The 18,058-nt window shown below is 44.7% G+C and overlaps 1 protein-coding gene across 2 annotated transcripts in view; it reads left to right on the forward strand.

Moving 5' to 3' along the window:
* The window catches only part of LOC137421320 (peroxiredoxin-4), a 33,958-nt gene that overhangs the window by 3,346 nt on the left and 12,554 nt on the right, over window positions 1-18,058 (forward strand). Inside the window, exons 2-5 of one of the 2 annotated variants that reach the window (XM_068107244.2) lie at window positions 3,787-3,904; window positions 8,579-8,695; window positions 10,438-10,560; window positions 11,058-11,188. In XM_068107244.2, the coding sequence (XP_067963345.2) occupies window positions 3,787-3,904; window positions 8,579-8,695; window positions 10,438-10,560; window positions 11,058-11,188 (489 nt within the window). Of the gene's footprint in view, window positions 1-3,786; window positions 3,905-8,578; window positions 8,696-10,437; window positions 10,561-11,057; window positions 11,233-18,058 lie in introns of both variants that reach the window. The other variant, XM_068107245.2, reaches the window with a different exon arrangement.

Raw genomic sequence — 18,058 nt, forward strand, 5'->3', positions numbered from 1 at the left:
GCTCACGACTCTCCACTGTGCATGTAAAACCTGATGTTTAATATCTTGGGTGGAGGACTCCAGGCGACTGCTCTACCGAGTGCTGGACTACCCTTATGTTCTGAGGAGGAACCAAGTACAGTTCATTTAAAGGGGCACCCTACATCTGGCAAATAAAGTACGTTTACTTTTTCATGCAGGTGTATGAATCAAATTGGCGCCCCTTTATTGTCCCCCGTCGCACCGCGGAGCGAAAGGGGGGCGAAGGTTTTTCCGTGCGGGTGTGCGTGCGTGCGTACGTGCGTGCGTAAGCGAAGGACCGCATTCGAATTTGGTGTGTGGTTGCAACCCACGTCAAAATCCAAGATAGCCACCACCATGTATGTCTGATGCCATGTATGTCTGAACCTTGTGAGCGGAATATCTTGAAAAATAAGCGAAGTACCAACTTCTAATCTGGTGTGTGGGTGTATCTAGGCAAAAGGAAGAACGCTATGGAAAATTGGGTCGCCACATCAAAATCCAAGATGGCCGCCGCCATCTATGTCTGAACCTTGTGAGCGGAATATCTTGAAAAATAAGCGAAGTACCAACTTCTAATCTGGTGTGTGGGTGTGAATGAATGAATGATCGTTTTAAGGCCATTTTCCCCGCTAGAGCGGGGGTTAGCCTTGCAGGCCCCATGACAATCATGGTTCCCTGTTTGAGGCAATGTTTTTATGGCCGGATGCCCTTCCTGACGCCAACCCTTGGTCACGCTCTTACGATGCGCAGGGATACGGTGTACCTATTCTAAACCGGGGTACACACCGGGATCATTCATCCCAGCAAGCTGGTACTCAATTTGCCGACCTCAGAAGGATGACAGGCTGAGTCAACCCCCCTGGCGTTAATTCAGCGATCGACCGGGATTCGAACCCAGGATCCTAGGATCCCAAGCCGGCACCCTAACCGCTAAGCCAACACCAGGCTATCCAGGCTTGGTGTATCTAGGCATAAGGAAGAACGCTATTGAAAATTGGGTCGCCACGTCAAAATCCAAGATAGCCGCCACCATATATATGTCTGAACCTTGTGAGCGGAATATCTTGAAAATTAAGCGAAGTACCAACTTCTAATCTGGTGTGTGGGTGTATCTAGGTACAAGGAAGAAGGCTATTGAAAATTGGGTCGCCACATTAAAATCCAAGATGGCCGCCACCATATATATGTCTGAACCTTGTGAGCGAAATATCTTGAAAAACAAGCGTTACGCCTAGGTCCCCCATCGGTGAAGTGATGCGAGTTGACAAAGTGGAAGAGGCAAGGCGGCCATCTTTGGATTTTGACGTGGCGACCCAATTTTCAATAGCGTTCTTCCTTATGCCGAGATACACCCACACACCGAATTAGAAGTTGGTACTTCGCTTATTTTTCAAGATATTCATCTCACAAGGTTCAGACGTACATGGCGGTGGCCATCTTGGATTTTGACGTGGCAACACAATTTTCAATGGCGTTCTTCCTTGTGCCTCGATACACCCACACACCAGATTAGAAGTTGGTACTTCGCTTATTTTTCAATATATTCAGCTCACAAGGTTCAGACATACATAGCATCAGACATACATGGTGGCGGCCATCTTGGATTTTGACGTGGGTTGTGCCCACACACCAAATTCGAATGCGGTCCTTCGCTTATGCACGCACGCCCGCATGCACGCACGCACGCACGCATGCACGGACGGACGGACGGACGGACACACGGACAGAGGGGAAACCATAGTCCCCCTTTCGCTCCACGGTGCGACGGGGGCAATAAGCGAAGTACCAACTTCTAATCTGGTGTGTGGGTGTATCTAGGCATAAGGAAGAACCCTATTGAAAATTGGGTCGCCACGTCAAAATCCAAGATGGCCACCACCATATATATGTCTGAACCTTGTGAGTGAAATATCTGGAAAAATAAACGAACTACTAACTTCTAATCTGGTGTGTGAGTGTATCTACGCATACGGAAGAACGCTATTGAAAATTGGGTCGCCACGTCAAAATCCAAGATGGCCGCCGCCATGTATCTCTGAACCTTGTGAGCGGAATATCTTGAAAAATAAGCAAAGTACCAACTTCTAATCTGGTGTGTGGGTGTATCTCGGCATAACGAAGAACGCTATTGAAAATTGGGTCACCACATCAAAATCCAAGATGGCCGCCTCCATGTATGTCTGAACCTTGTGAGCGAAATATCATATCATAGCATGTTTTCTGCGTCTTCCACTTTGTCAACTCACATCACTTCCCCGACGGGGGACCGAGGCTTAACGCTTGTTTATATGAGCTTTTCTAAAGCATTACTTGGTTCCTCCTAAGAACACAAGGGTAGTCCAGCATGCACACAATATTTTTTGAATGTCCCTTTGAGAGGTTCCACCAATATGTCAGTACAATGGAAACACGCTACCAGGGTGGGGTTTAAACCCCAACATGATCTATCCTTGGTGATGTGAGCGACGAGCATGGTGAGAGGTTCCACCAATATATCAGCACAATGGAGACACGCTACCAGGGGGGTTTGAACCCAACATGATCTATCCTTGGTGATGTGAGCGGCGAGAATGTTGAGAGGGGTCCACCAATATATCAGCACAATGAAGACACGCTACCAGGGTGGGGTTTAAACCCCAACATGATCTATCCTTGGTGATGTGAGCGACGAGAATGTTTAGAGGTTCCACCAATATATCAGCACAATGGAGACACGCTACCAGGGTGGGGTTTAAACCCCAACATGATCTATCCTTGGTGATGTGAGTGACGAGCATGGTGAGAGGTTCCACCAATATATCAGCACAATGGAGACACGCTACCAGGGTGGGGTTTAAACCCCAACATGATCTATCCTTGGTGATGTGAGCGACGAGAATGTTTAGAGGTTCCACCAATATATCAGCACAATGGAGACACGCTACCAGGGTGGGGTTTAAACCCCAACATGATCTATCCTTGGTGATGTGAGTGACGAGCATGGTGAGAGGTTCCACCAATATATCAGCACAATGGAGACACGCTACCAGGGTGGGGTTTAAACCCCAACATGATCTATCCTTGGTGATGTGAGCGACGAGAATGTTTAGAGGTTCCACCAATATATCAGCACAATGGAGACACGCTACCAGGGGGGTTTAAACCCCAACATGTTGGGGGACTACTGCTGGTTTCTTTGGAGACAAACCACTGCTCGTCACAAGTGTAAAGGAAGTGCTTATAGCATTTCTAAATAGTTAATGTACACTTTATAGGTTATAAAATATGATTATGTTGTTCAATGTGCTTCAGTTTATGGTTAATACTTACTGTACATTATACAATGGTGTTTATATATTGTGCAATGTGCTTGATTCTTTTTTTAAATAAACAATGCTTGAAAAATGTCATTTTTCTGTAACAAAATCTCCTGACGTGCTGAGTCAATTCTGACGTCATATTTGGAATCGGCTCAAATTAATAAAGGGCACCTCCATTTATCTCGGTCGCAGACGGAAAGTTTACTTTTTGTTGTCCTGTGTTATCAGTAACTTGGGTACTTCCCTGTGTCCAGGAGCTCCAAGGTATGTGATAATGGCAAATTATTCATCGTGTAGATGCAACACCTGTTTGAATGCATTATAAATACATAATCTCTTGATTGCCAAAATTATTGGGATAATTGAGAACCAATGTTGCGTGATAGAAGATGGACATAAAGCCATAAAGTTAATCTGACTTGCTGACATCTTCCCAACCCCATTGTTCCCTTTGACCTCTTTGTTCGCTTCATTCCATTTGAAGTTTCCAAACCAGCACCACACTGGGAAGGAACGGCTGTGGTCGGAGGAGAATTCAAGGAGCTGAAATTAACGGATTATCTTGGCAAATATCTCGTCTTCTTCTTCTTCCCTCTAGACTTGTGAGCAAAAGTATCTGCATTGGCATGGGTCAGCTGGGTTTTGATTAAACTGAGATAAGCTCTGTTGAGGTTATAATGTCATTTGAGGATGGGTGTTCCGTTTTAATGTTGTATGACTAGTTGTTCGGTGTTAATGTCAAATGAGGAGGAGGTGTCAGTTTTTAATGTGAAATGAGAAAGAGGTGTTGCATTTTCAAATGTCATAATAGGAGGAAGCGTTAGGTTTTTGTCATTTGAGGAGGAGGTTTTAGGTTTTTGCTATTTGAGAAGGAGGTGCTAGGTTTTTGTCATATGAGAAGGTGTTAGGTTGTCATCATTTGAGGAGGTGTTAGGTCTTTGCCATATCAGAAGGAGGTGTTACGTTTTTGTCATTTAAGGTGTTTGGGTTTTCTCATTTGAGGAGGAGGTTTTAGGTTTTTGGTATTTGAGAAGGAGGTGCTAGGTTTTTGTCATACAAGAAGGAGATGTTAGGCATTTGTCATATGAGAAGGAGGTGCTTGGTTTTTGTCATTTGCAGAGGTGGAGGACTGGAGGTGTTAGGTTTTTATCATTTGAGGAGCTTTTGAGTTTTTGTCATATGAGAAGGAGGTATTAGGTTTTTGTCATATCATTTGAGAAGGTGTTTGGTTTTTGTCATATGAGGTGTTAGGTTTTTGCCATTTGAGAAGGTGTTAGGATTTTGTCATAGGAGAAGGAGGTGTTATGCTTTTGTCATTTGAGGTGTTAGGGGTTTTGTCATTTGAGGAGGAGGTTTTATGTTTTTGGCATTTGAGAAGGAGGTGCTAGATTTTTGTCATATGAGGTGTTAGGTTTTCTTCATTTGAGGAGGTGTTGGGTCTTTGCCATATCAGAAGGAGGTGTTAGGTTTTGTCATATGAGAATGAGGTGTTAGGTTTTTGTCATATGAGAATGAGGTGTTAGGTTTTTGTCATTTGAGGTGTTATGGTTTCGTCATATGAGTAGGTATTTGAGTCATATGAGTAGGTATCATATGAGTAGGTCTTTATCATATGACGAGGTGATAGGTCTTTGTCAAATGAGAAGGAGGTGCTTGGTTTTTGTCATTTGCAGAGGTGGAGGTGTTAGGTCTTTATCATTTGAGGAGCTTTTGAGTTTTTGTCATATGAGAAGGATGTTAGTTTTTTGTCATTTGAGAAGGTGTTAGGGTTTTGTCATTTGAGGATGAGGTTTTTGGTATTTGAGAAGGAGGTGCTAGGTTTTTGTCATATGAGGTGTTCGGTTTTCTTCATTTGAGGAGGTGTTGGGTCTTTGCCATATCAGAAGTAGGTGTTAGGTTTTTGTCATATGAGAACGAGGTGTTAGGTCTTTGTCATTTGAAGAGGTGGATGTGTTAGGTTTTTATCATTTGAGGAGCTGTTGGGTTTTTGTCATATGAGAAGGGGGTGTTAGGTTTTTGTCATATGAAAAGGTGTGAGGTTTTTGTCATTTGAGAAGGTGTTCGGGTTTTGTCATATGAGAAGGAGGTGTTAGGTTTTTGTCATTTTTAGGTGTTAGGGTTTTGTCATATGAGGAGGAGGTGTGAGGTTTTTGTCATTTGAGAAGGTGTTAGGGTTTTGTCGTATGAGAAGGAGGTGTTAGGTTTTTGTCATTTTTAGGTGTTAGGGTTTTGTCATATGAGGAGATGTTAGGTTTTTGTCATTTGAAGAGGTGGAGGTGTTATGTTTTTGTCATTTGAGAAGGATGTTTGGTTTTTGTTACTTGAAAAGGTGCTAGGATTATGCCATATGAGAATCAGGTGTTAGGTTTTTGTCATATGGGAAGGAGGTGTTAGGTTCTTTTCATTTGAGAAGGTGTTCAGTTTTTGTCATATGATAAGGTGGTGTTAGGATTTTTGTCACATGAGGTGTTAAGTGTTTGCATATGAGGAGGAGGTGTTAGGTTTTTTTCATTCGAGAAGGTGTTCGATTTTGTCATATGAGAAGGAGATGTTTGGTTTTTGTCATTTGAAACGTTTTTAGGATTTTGCCATATGAGAACGACGTGTTCGGTTTTTGTCATGTGAGAAGGTGGTGTTAGTTATTATGTTTTTCATTCGGGAAGATGTTCGGTTTTTGTCATATGAGAAGGAGGTGTTAGGTTTTTGTCATTTGAGGAGGTGGAGGTGTTACGTTTTTGTCATTTGAGAAGGTGGTGTTATAATTTAATCTCATATGAGGAGGCGGTCTTGGGTTTTTTCATTCTGGAAGTTGTTTGGTTTTTGTCATATGAGAAGGAGGTGTTCGGTTTTTGTCATTTTTAGGTGTTAGGGTTTTGTCATATGAGGAGGAGATGTTAGGTTTTTGTCATTTGAAGAGGTGGAGGTGTTATGTTTTTGTCATTTGAGAAGGATGTTTGGTTTTTGTTACTTGAAAAGGTGCTAGGATTATGCCATATGAGAATCAGGTGTTAGGTTTTTGTCATATGGGAAGGAGGTGTTAGGTTCTTTTCATTTGAGAAGATGTTCAGTTTTTGTCATATGATAAGGTGGTGTTAGGATTTTTGTCACATGAGGTGTTAAGTGTTTGCATATGAGGAGGAGGTGTTAGGTTTTTTTCATTCGAGAAGGTGTTCGATTTTGTCATATGAGAAGGAGATGTTTGGTTTTTGTCATTTGAAACGTTTTTAGGATTTTGCCATATGAGAACGACGTGTTCGGTTTTTGTCATATGAGAAGGTGGTGTTAGTTATTATTTTTTTCATTCGGGAAGATGTTCGGTTTTTGTCATATGAGAAGGAGGTGTTAGGTTTTTGTCATTTGAGGAGGTGGAGGTGTTACGTTTTTGTCATTTGAGAAGGTGGTGTTATAATTTAATCTCATATGAGGAGGCGGTCTTGGGTTTTTTCATTCTGGAAGTTGTTTGGTTTTTGTCATATGAGAAGGAGGTGTTAGGTTTTTGTCATTTTTAGGTGTTAGGGTTTTGTCATATGAGGAGGAGATGTTAGGTTTTTGTCATTTGAAGAGGTGGAGGTGTTATGTTTTTGTCATTTGAGAAGGATGTTTGGTTTTTGTGACTTGAAAAGGTGCTAGGATTATGCCATATGAGAATCAGGTGTTAGGTTTTTGTCATATGGGAAGGAGGTGTTAGGTTCTTTTCATTTGAGAAGATGTTCAGTTTTTGTCATATGATAAGGTGGTGTTAGGATTTTTGTCACATGAGGTGTTAAGTGTTTGCATATGAGGAGGAGGTGTTAGGTTTTTTTCATTCGAGAAGGTGTTCGATTTTGTCATATGAGAAGGAGATGTTTGGTTTTTGTCATTTGAAACGTTTTTAGGATTTTGCCATATGAGAACGACGTGTTCGGTTTTTGTCATATGAGAAGGTGGTGTTAGTTATTATTTTTTTCATTCGGGAAGATGTTCGGTTTTTGTCATATGAGAAGGAGGTGTTAGGTTTTTGTCATTTGAGGAGGTGGAGGTGTTACGTTTTTGTCATTTGAGAAGGTGGTGTTATAATTTAATCTCATATGAGGAGGCGGTCTTGGGTTTTTTCATTCTGGAAGTTGTTTGGTTTTTGTCATATGAGAAGGAGGTGTTAGGTTTTTGTCATTTTTAGGTGTTAGGGTTTTGTCATATGAGGAGGAGATGTTAGGTTTTTGTCATTTGAAGAGGTGGAGGTGTTATGTTTTTGTCATTTGAGAAGGATGTTTGGTTTTTGTGACTTGAAAAGGTGCTAGGATTATGCCATATGAGAATCAGGTGTTAGGTTTTTGTCATATGGGAAGGAGGTGTTAGGTTCTTTTCATTTGAGAAGGTGTTCAGTTTTTGTCATATGATAAGGTGGTGTTAGGATTTTTGTCACATGAGGTGTTAAGTGTTTGCATATGAGGAGGAGGTGTTAGGTTTTTTTCATTCGAGAAGGTGTTCGATTTTGTCATATGAGAAGGAGATGTTTGGTTTTTGTCATTTGAAACGTTTTTAGGATTTTGCCATATGAGAACGACGTGTTCGGTTTTTGTCATATGAGAAGGTGGTGTTAGTTATTATTTTTTTCATTCGGGAAGATGTTCGGTTTTTGTCATATGAGAAGGAGGTGTTAGGTTTTTGTCATTTGAGGAGGTGGAGGTGTTAGGTTTTTGTCATTTGAGGAGGTGGAGGTGTTACGTTTTTGTCATTTGAGAAGGTGGTGTTATAATTTAATCTCATATGAGGAGGTGGTCTTGGGTTTTTTCATTCTGGAAGTTGTTTGGTTTTTGTCATATGAGAAGGAGGTGTTAGGTTTTTGTAATTTGAGAAGGTGGTGTTTTAATTTAATCTCGTATGAAGAGGAGGTGTTGGGTTTTAATGTCATATGAGAAAGAGGAGTTAGGTTTTTGTCATTTGAGGAGGTGGAGGTGTTAGGTTTTTGTCATTTGAGAAGGTGTTGTTTTAATTTAATCTCGTATGAGGAGGTGTTGGGTTTTAATGTCATATGAGAAAGAGGAGTTAGGTTTTAATGTCATACGATGAGGTGTTAGGTTATAATATCCTGATATGAGGAGGTGTTACATTTTAATATCATACCCTGAGGAGGTGTTAGGTTATAATGTCCTGCGAGGATGAGGTGTTCAGATTACTCAGCCACGGCATGCGATACGATTGTTGAGTTTTGTGTCGATTTTCAGATCGTTAGACACTCGTATCTAATTGGTTGTTTTAACACCTGTCGTGCTGTTTCCGTTTCACCCTTTCTCCAGCACCTTCGTTTGTCCCACTGAGCTTGTCGGGTTCAGTGACAGAATTTCAGAATTCCGTGATGTTGGAGCAGAAGTTGTGGCAGTTTCTGTTGATTCTCAGTTCACTCACCTTGCTTGGTAAGTGTTTTGTAGTAACTCCTACAAGGAGGAAGTGAAATGTTTCATAGCTTGATAATGTGATGCAGCAGGAAGTGGTGAACGATGGCAGAGTCGAATCTGATAGTATTGTGAGGAGTTACTCGTGTAATTGGAGCCATTTTGTGATGGAATGCACCAAACTTGCATCAATTTCTGCTTGGATTTGTTTGATGATCTGTACACTGTATGACGTCACTTCCATCATGGTCTTGCCAGGAACATTTCTCTGTCTTTGTGCAATCTTAGTCTCATTTCTAAACGGATCTGAAGACGCACAACATGTGAAATGATGGCGAAGTGTTTGATGTTTTGTAATAGTGAAAGGGAACGGGTGGACGAGGAATGAATGAATGAATGATCGTTTTAAGGCCATTTTCCCCGCTAGAGCAGGGGTTAGCCTTGCGGGCCCCATGACAATCATGGTTCCCTGTTTGAGGCGATGTTTTTATGGCCGGATGCCCTTCCTGGCGCCAACCCTTAGTCGCCTCTTACGATGCGAAGGGATACGGTGGACCTATTCTAAATCGGGGTACACACCGGGATCATTCATCCCAGCAAGCTGGTACTCAATTTGCCGACCTCGGAAGGATGACAGGCTGAGTCAACCCCCCTGGCGTTAATTCAGCGATCGACCGGGATTCGAACCCAGGATCCTAGGATCGCAAGCCAGCACCCTAACCGCTAAGCCAACACCAGGCTAAACGGGTGGACGAGGAATGATTGATATTTTGGGAGGATGGTCAAATAGTCTTTTCCTCCCCTCCTCTCCCCCCCCCCCCCCCCCCCACCCCCCTTGCCCTAACCTCTCCCTTCTCCCCCAATCACTTGCATGTAAAATTGGAAGGTGGGTGTCCCAAACTCTCATTTTCCTACCACCGTTGGTTTTCAATGCGTTCGGTGTAGTTTTATTGTTGTTCGGTGTAGTTTTATTGTTGTTCAGTGTAGTTTTATTGTTGTTCAGTGTAGTTTTATTGTTGTTCGGTGTAGTTTTATTGTTGTTCGGTGTAGTTTTATTGTTGTTCGGTGTAGTTTTATTGTTCGGTGTAGTTTTATTGTTGTTCGGTGTAGTTTTATTGTTGTTCGGTGTAGTTTTATTGTTGTTCGATGTAGTTTTATTGTTGTTCGGTGTAGTTTTATTGTTGTTCAGTGTAGTTTTATTGTTGTTCAGTGTAGTTTTATTGTTGTTCGGTGTAGTTTTATTGTTGTTCGGTGTAGTTTTATTGTTGTTCGGTGTAGTTTTATTGTTGTTCGGTGTAGTTTTATTGTTGTTCGGTGTAGTTTTATTGTTCGGTGTAGTTTTATTGTTGTTCAGTGTAGTTTACCATGCATATTTGGTCTGGTTCAACCAGAGTGCGGAAAGAGAACATGACATGATGTGAGCGATCTCATCTGCGTTTGATTCTCGAGGGAATAAGAAGTCGGAACCAACGAGAAGTGCATTCTGATTATTTATTTTTTGTAAGAAGTGTTTTTTGCATCATCAAGTAAACTGTCCTTTCAGAAGCAAACGGTGACAAAAAAAACACTCATGGAATCCTTTTAAAATGGTCAGCTTTGATGACCTGGCTCAATTCCAAATTCCGAGCTCTAGATCTTCTGCAGAAAAGGAAACGCCTGCTGTGGTAGAACTTGCCTTCTTACCAGAGGATAGACGTATCGGATAAGGTTATCATGTGACGGTGTGAACATGCATCATTCAATGGTGCTTCTTCATTCCCCAGGATAAACACCCCCAGAAAGCAGGGGGGCCTTGGTCATCTCCAGTTTCCTCTGCTGTCTGATCTAACCCACAAGATATCACGTGACTATGGGGTCTTGATGCCAGACCTTGGTCACTCGCTCCGGTAAGTTTATAACTGTTCTTCTGAACTGCATTTCCCCTTTATTCCGGAGTTTTGTGGTACATGTGGGCTCGTGTACCTCTTCGCCCTTGATTTTCTTGCCAATGTTTAGTGCCATCTCCACCATTTTTGCACTGAATTGCTATCCTCTTTTTTAATGGTGTATTTTCTGTTTCAAATTTTATTTGTTGTCCAACATGAACACTGATAAAAGCTACAAAGACAAAACATAGTTTGGATTGGGATGCCACTGGGTGCTGGGAAGCGACAGGGCATAGTCACATGTAGGGTCAGTGTTGCGAATGTACGGAAGCTGCCAGGCATAAGACGCCGCTGTGTGTTGGGTGGTGGTTGGAAGTGTGGACCTGTCAGGCGTCATGCGGTGGTGCGGTGGTGGGAGGAGGGGTGGAAAGAGTGCACCTTAAGGAGGTTTTGTTTTTCTTTTATTGTTTTGATTTCCTTGCTCACTCCTTTTTTAACCCTAAGCTTCCTTTCTTCAGGGGATTGTTCATCATTGATCCTCGAGGTGTGCTGCGGCAGATGACTTTAAACGATCTTCCTGTGGGACGGTCAGTGGATGAGACTTTGAGGCTGGTGCAAGCTTTCCGGTACACTGATAGCCATGGAGAGGGTGAGGATGAGATCCAAACGCTCACTCGCAACAACAAATCTAAGGTGTAGTGGTTATACAAAGGAAGGAATTTTTTTATACATGGATTGAAACCATGGAAGAGCATGATGACAAATGGAGTAGGTCACCACACACTTGTATTGGGGTGTAGGGGAGCAGGTGGAAATGAGAAAGAATAAAAAGAAGCAATCTCAACAGGATTGAACACGATGAATGAATATGAATGAATGATCGTTTTAAGGCCATTTTTCCCGCTGGGGCGGGGGCTAGCCTTGCGGGCCCCATGACAATCATGGTTCCCTGTTTTTTGAGGCAATGTTTTTATGGCCAGATGCCCTTCCTGACGCCAACCCTTGGTCACGCTCTTACGATGCGCAGGGATACGGTGTACCTATTCTAAATCGGGGTACACACCGTGATCATTCATCCCAGCAAGCTGGTACTCAATTTGCCGACCTCGGAAGGATGACAGGCTGAGTCAACCCCCCTGGCGTAGCGATCGATCGGGATTCGAAGCCAGGATCCCAGGATCCCAAGCCGGCACCCTAACCGCTAAGCCAACACCAGGCTAGGATTGAACACTATAAAAAATAATAATAATAACCACCTTTAGAGGCCATTTTTCCCCGCAAAGCGGGGGTTGGCCTTTTTCGGGAACCGTGGTTGTTGTTGTTTTTTGGTCCCCTTTTTGAAGCAATGTTTTACGGCCAGATGCCTTTCCTGCCGCCAACCCTTTTTGCCGCCTTTAACGACAAACAGGGAATTACCAGTGAACTGGTACTCAATTAGCCGACCTCGGAAGGATGACAGGCTGAGTCAACCCCCCTGGCGTTAATTCAGCGATCGACCGGGATTCGAACCCAGGATCCTAGGATCCTAAGCCGGCACCCTAGCCGCTAGCCCAACACCAGGGTCTAGGATTGAACACTATGAAGGTAGGTAATGGTGGTGAAACGAGATGATGGTGATATGCCACAGTGAGTAAGACAATTTGATGGATCTCGGGAGGTGGTTTCGCCAACTGCAAAAGAGGAGCAAAAGCGTGAAAGTGAGCTGCTATCTAGCAGGCTAACACAGATAGGTATGAGATGAATGTGTGCAACCTGGCAAGGTTCAGGGGGGCAGGGGACAGATGGAGGAATGCTCAGATGAGGGAAGGCCACTTATTACCTCGTAAAACATAGAGGCAAGCAACCTGTCTGTGGTGGAAGACTGGCAGGTCTTGAGCTCAATTCATGGCAATTATACCGAGGACTTTGATTCCACTGCATCCAGAGGGCAAACTGACAAACGAGTGCCCTGGCCCACAAAGGGGAGGCCTACTCCACAACATGGTGCACAACTGCATTGTATGTTGTTGGCAGCAGTTAGTGGATTCAGGAAACACTCGGTGCGGTGTGGAATACCCAAGTAATGGTGAGCACTGATGGCCAGATTGGAAATATACCAAGTTTTACCTGATAGCCAGGTTAAGGGGTTTGAGAGGATCAGCTTACATTTGCATCGGGCTGTTGAGGTTGAGATCCTTTTTAGAGAGAGATTGAGGACTTTGGACGACTTGGATCAAAACTCGTGCTCCAGCTGCATGATTAGTTATTGGATCTAATCCAAGTCAGCAGATAGAAAGGTATTCTATCGTTCTGTCTCCAAGGTGAGTAACCTTTTGGTATATAGTTCAATTTATTAGCTTACTGGAGCCATGGGTTTAAAGGAAGGTAAGTCTGTCATTGATGTACAAGAGAAACTAGGCCCAGAATGCTGCTTAAAGGGCATCATCTATCTATATAAACGCGAGGTGTGTGTGTGTGTGTGTGTGTGTGTGTGTGTGTGTGTGTGTGTGTGTGTGTGTGTGTGTGTGTGTGTGTGTGTGTGTGTGTGTGTGTGTGTGTCCAGCTTTTGTGTGTGCGTTTTATTCGGAGATGGTCCCCCCCCCCTCCTTTTCCTCCCCTCCTCTCCCCTCACCTTCCCCTCCCCTCCCCTCTCTCCCCTCCCCTCTCTCCCCTCCCCTTAATCAAACTCTGGGGATTAAAAACGATTAATGTCTAGGTCTTGGAGGAGGGCGGTACACACAGGTAACGGAAGAGAGTTGTAATTAAACAAAACTACACATGGCAGAGACCTACGCCATAAGCCGAGTTCATGTTTCTTCCAAACTCGTTGCAACCATCGAGCCACGATTTGAAATTTTGTTTTTTCTCAGCGATGCTTAGCATGAAAACAAACAACAACAACAACAACATGCATTTTAAGGCCATTTTCCCTGCTAGAGCGGGGGTTAGCCTTGCGGTCCCCATGACAATCTTCTCCATCTTGCCCTATTTTCTGCATCTCTCCTTGTTAACCCCCTTGCCCGCATTTCTTCTTCCACCATCTTTAGCCAAGTCATTCTCGGTCTTCCCCGTCCTCTACTTCCTTCTACATTCATTTCCATCACTCTTCTCAACCAGTCACTTTCATCCTTCCTCAACACATGACCAAACCATCTCAACCTGTTCCTCTTCACAACATCAATCACAGGCTCTATTCCCATCATTTTTCGCAATTCATCATTTGTCTTCCTCTCTCTCAACGATACTCCGCACATCCATCGAACCATTCGCATTTCCACCCTTTCCAACCTTCGTTGCTGCTCTACGTTCATTACCCATGTCTCGCTCCCATAAATCATAACACTTCTCACACATGCAGCATACACCTTTCCCTTCAGCTTCAACGACACCCCCCTCCTCATCAGCACGCCACTCAGTTCCCGAAACTTATTCCATGCACATCTCACTCCAGCAACCGTTGCCGAGTCTGATCCACCTGCTCCATTCAGCATGTCTCCGAGGTAGCAAAATGTTTTCACACCTTCCAGCTTCACGCCGTCTCCAAGATCCAACTCAACATTTCATCCATCTGCAGCTCCCTCTGTGCACACCTTACATTTGAATGTAGCTGCCACACTGGTTAATGACCCTCTCAGACCACGACATTTTTGATGAACCCACTCAGCGCACATTGTACATTGAATGGAGTTCACTCCGACACCCTTCCTGCACACAGCACAGGGCCACTTCACAGTTCTTTCCACCTCACCACATGCTTTACCACTTGCCATCACCTTCGTCTTTCCGATATTCACCTTCAGACCTTTTGTCTCCATACATTCCTTCCACTTGTTCATCTTTTCCTTCAGTCCATCCATACTTTCCGCAATCAACACCAGATCATCTGCATACAACAACTCCCACGGTAAACCCTCCTTTACGTTCTGAGCCAGCACCTCCATCACAGCTACAAATAGTAATGGACTTAGTACCGACCCCTGATGCATTCCCACCTTCACCTCAAACTCACCACTGTTCCCGTCCTTCGTCCTTACAGCTGTGCGCTCTTTTGTACATTGACATCACTACTCTGATCAACCATTCCTCCACTCCTAACTTCCTGATGGCCCATGTCAATACTTTGCGTGGAACCCTATCGAATGCTTTCTCCAGATCAACAAACCCAAGAAACAACTTCTTCCTCTTCTCCATGTACTTCTCCTGCAACTGCATCACAATAAAAAGCGCGTCTGTCGTTCCTCTTCCTGGCATAAATCCAAACTGCATTTCGTCGATCTTCACTTTCTTCCTTATCCTCCTCTCCAACACCCTTTCCAATACCTTCATTCCATGCTCCAATGACTTTATCGCTCGGTACGAGCCACACTCTAGAGGGTCACCTTTCCCCTTGTATAGAGGGACGAGGGTACTCAGTTCCCAATCCACTGGAATGCGGCCTTCTTTCACCGCCAGATTACAGATCTCTGTCATTCTCTTCACACCCCAACTTCCTGCTGCCTTCAAAATATCTCCCACAACTCCCGTCGGCCCTCCCGCTTTTCTACCCTTCATTGCTTTTATCGCTTCCTCAACTTCCTTTTCAGTAATCTTCTCTGCCGGTCCTAAAACTGGGTTACTCTCGATGTTGCCATCCCATTCATTCTCTGTATTCAACAGCATTTCCATGTATCTTTTCCATCTTCCTTTAATTCCATCTGGGTCCACAACGATTTGTCCCACTTCATCCTTCAAGCAACTCACCCCCATCACATCACACCTCTCTTTCGCTATCTGCTTTGCAATCCTGAATACCGCTCTCTGACCCTCTTCCGAATCCAAGCGTTCTCCGAACATTTTCCTACATGCCTCCTGCGCCTTTGCTACCTCTTTCTTTGCAGCCTTCTTGGCTGCCTTATAACTTTCATGCTCTGCTGTTTCTGCTCCCGTACCCTTCGCCTTCTGCCACTCCTTGAACTTCTTCCTCTTCTCGTCAATCCTCTTTCCAACTTCATCATCCCACCACCATGTTTCCGAGTGCCTCGGTGGTCCTTTTGTCCATCCACATACCTCACCAACGGCTCCCAACAGACTAGCTTTCATTGACATCCAACTACTTTCAAGCTCAACCACATCATCCTCTACCCTAATCAGCCTCTCTTTTAATGCCTCCCTTACTGTCACCTCTTTCAACCTCCACACTTCATTCTCGGTTGGTACTTCACCCGCCGAGCTCTCCTTGCACCTTTCACCCTTATGTCGCAGACAACCAAGTGGTGCTGTGAAACAGCCTCCTCCCCCGGGATCACCTTTGTGTCCCGGAGGTGCCCCCTATCTCGCCTACGCACCATCAGGTAGTCAACGGTTGTCGTCGACCCACCTGACGTGTATGTAACAAGCTTATTATCCTCTTTCTGGAACTGAGTATTACAAATCAACAAATCAGCTCCATCGGCAAACTCCAAAATCCTTTCACCTTCTCCATTTCTCACACCATATCCTTAACCCCCATGAACTCCCTCAAAACCATCCATACTCCTTCCCACATGTCCATTTAGGTCTCCTCCTTCCACAACAACTTCCTCATCTTTCACGTTTTCCATCAGCTTCTCTATCGCACACCAGAACTTGTCCTTCTCTTCATCGCTCCGACCAACCTGCGGAGCATATCCTGAGATGACGTTCACCAAGAGCTTTACAATCATCATTTTCACCATCATCAACCTATCACTCACTCTCGTCACACTCACCACACTGTCTACAAACTCCTCAGAAAACAGGACACCAACACCATTCACGCCCTCCAGGCACCCTTGGCACACAAACTTGTATTTCTGTCCCTGCCTACCCTTCACCATTCTCACACCACTTCCCTTCCATCTCGTCTCTTGCACACAACATATGTCCACTCTTCTTCTGACCAATACTTCCACCACTTCTCCTGATCTCCCTGTCATTGTCCCTGCATTCCATGTCCCAAACCTCAGAAACCGATCTCCACTTCGGGCTGTACCCTGCCCATATGTAGTTGTTATTGTCATGGTTCTCTTTTTGAGGCAATGTTTTTATGGCCGGATGCCCTTCCTGACGCCAACCCTCTTAGTCGTCTCTTTCGACAAGCAGGGATACGGTGTACCTATTCTAATCCAGGGTAAACACTGGGAAACGTTTAAAACATGGAAATTCTGGGGTGGGGGAGGCGGCATCAGCGTCACGGCTGCGGTTTAAACATATTCCAACAATATCCAAACAGAACCATGAAAACCATGAAAAACAATCTGGGAAAAGTCTCCAAGCGAGAACGTGGGTTTGAGAAGGAAGGAGCAGAGGCGGAAGAGAAACGAGATACAGGGGGCAGGGGTGGCTGGGGGGTGGGGGGCATCATGGCTGCGGGGGCCCCATCAGCACCACGCCACGTTTGCCCGGTCAGCACCGCGGCGGCCTGGTCAGCACCACACCCTTGGAAAGGACTTCGATGCACGTCGGCCCAAAGCCTGGCGCGAAGTCCAAGGACATCAGCACGTCATCCGAAAACAGCTTCGGTTGGTGCGAACCACTTGGTCAATGGCGCGAACCAGGTCCCGACACGCCCTTGCTCGCTTGGCCCCGATGAGGGCCTCGCTGTGTGTTCTCCAAACGGGAAAAATCGCCCAAGCCGCGCTGGATTTCGGCAGCGGAAGCCTTGCTCGCTCGGCCCCGATGAAGGCCTCGCTGGGTGTTCTCCAAACAGGGGCAGAATCGCCCAAGCCGCGCTGCATTTCGGCGGTGGAAAGCAGCCACGAAGCGACGATATTCGGTCGGGCTTTTCATTGAATCTATGCTGCTGAATATCACACACGTCGGCCCGGTCGGCCCAGAGCCTGGCGCGAAGTCCCTTAGCATTAAAAAGTAGTTTCATATTCCACATTTAATTTCAAACGCACATTTTAATGGCGTCTACTACTTAGACTCTTCCTTCGACACTCTGAAAATCGCACTCGTTTTTGAACGCACTTCATATCATCCGAGATGAATCTGTGATGCTATTTTCGTCTGCTCGTTAGAAGATGGCAACCCCTGGGAGGCAGAAATTCTGATGTTTGATCCATTTTGTACCAAAACCACCGGTAAACTAGTGACATTCAAAGAGAATAGTTGGGCACGATTGAAAGAGTCTGCTGTGAAGATGTCCAGACAAGATGGTGCTGAAGAAATCATCGCTAACAGTGAGAAACTTGAAGGAGAAGGTGAGAACATAGCCAGAAGAAGCCAAACTAAAAAGAGGCTGTTTATATTTGTCATCGCTCTCCTCGTGATCATCGCTCTCCTCGTTGATCATCGCTCTCCTCGTTGATCATCGCTCTACTTGCTCTCCTTCTTGATCATCGCTCTCCTTGCTCTCCTTGTTGATCATCGCTCTACTTGCTCTCCTCGTTGATCCTCGCTCTACTTGCTCTCCTCGTTGATCATCGCTCTACTTGCTCTCCTCGTTGGTCATCGCTCTACTTGCTCTCCTCGTTGATCATCGCTCTACTTGCTCTCCTCGTTGATCATCGCTCTACTTGCTCTCCTCGTTGATCATCGC

The sequence above is a fragment of the Myxine glutinosa genome, chromosome 2, assembly GCF_964187855.1.
Source record: "Myxine glutinosa chromosome 2, kmMyxGlut1.1, whole genome shotgun sequence".
Classification (NCBI taxonomy): Eukaryota; Metazoa; Chordata; class Myxini; order Myxiniformes; family Myxinidae; genus Myxine; species Myxine glutinosa.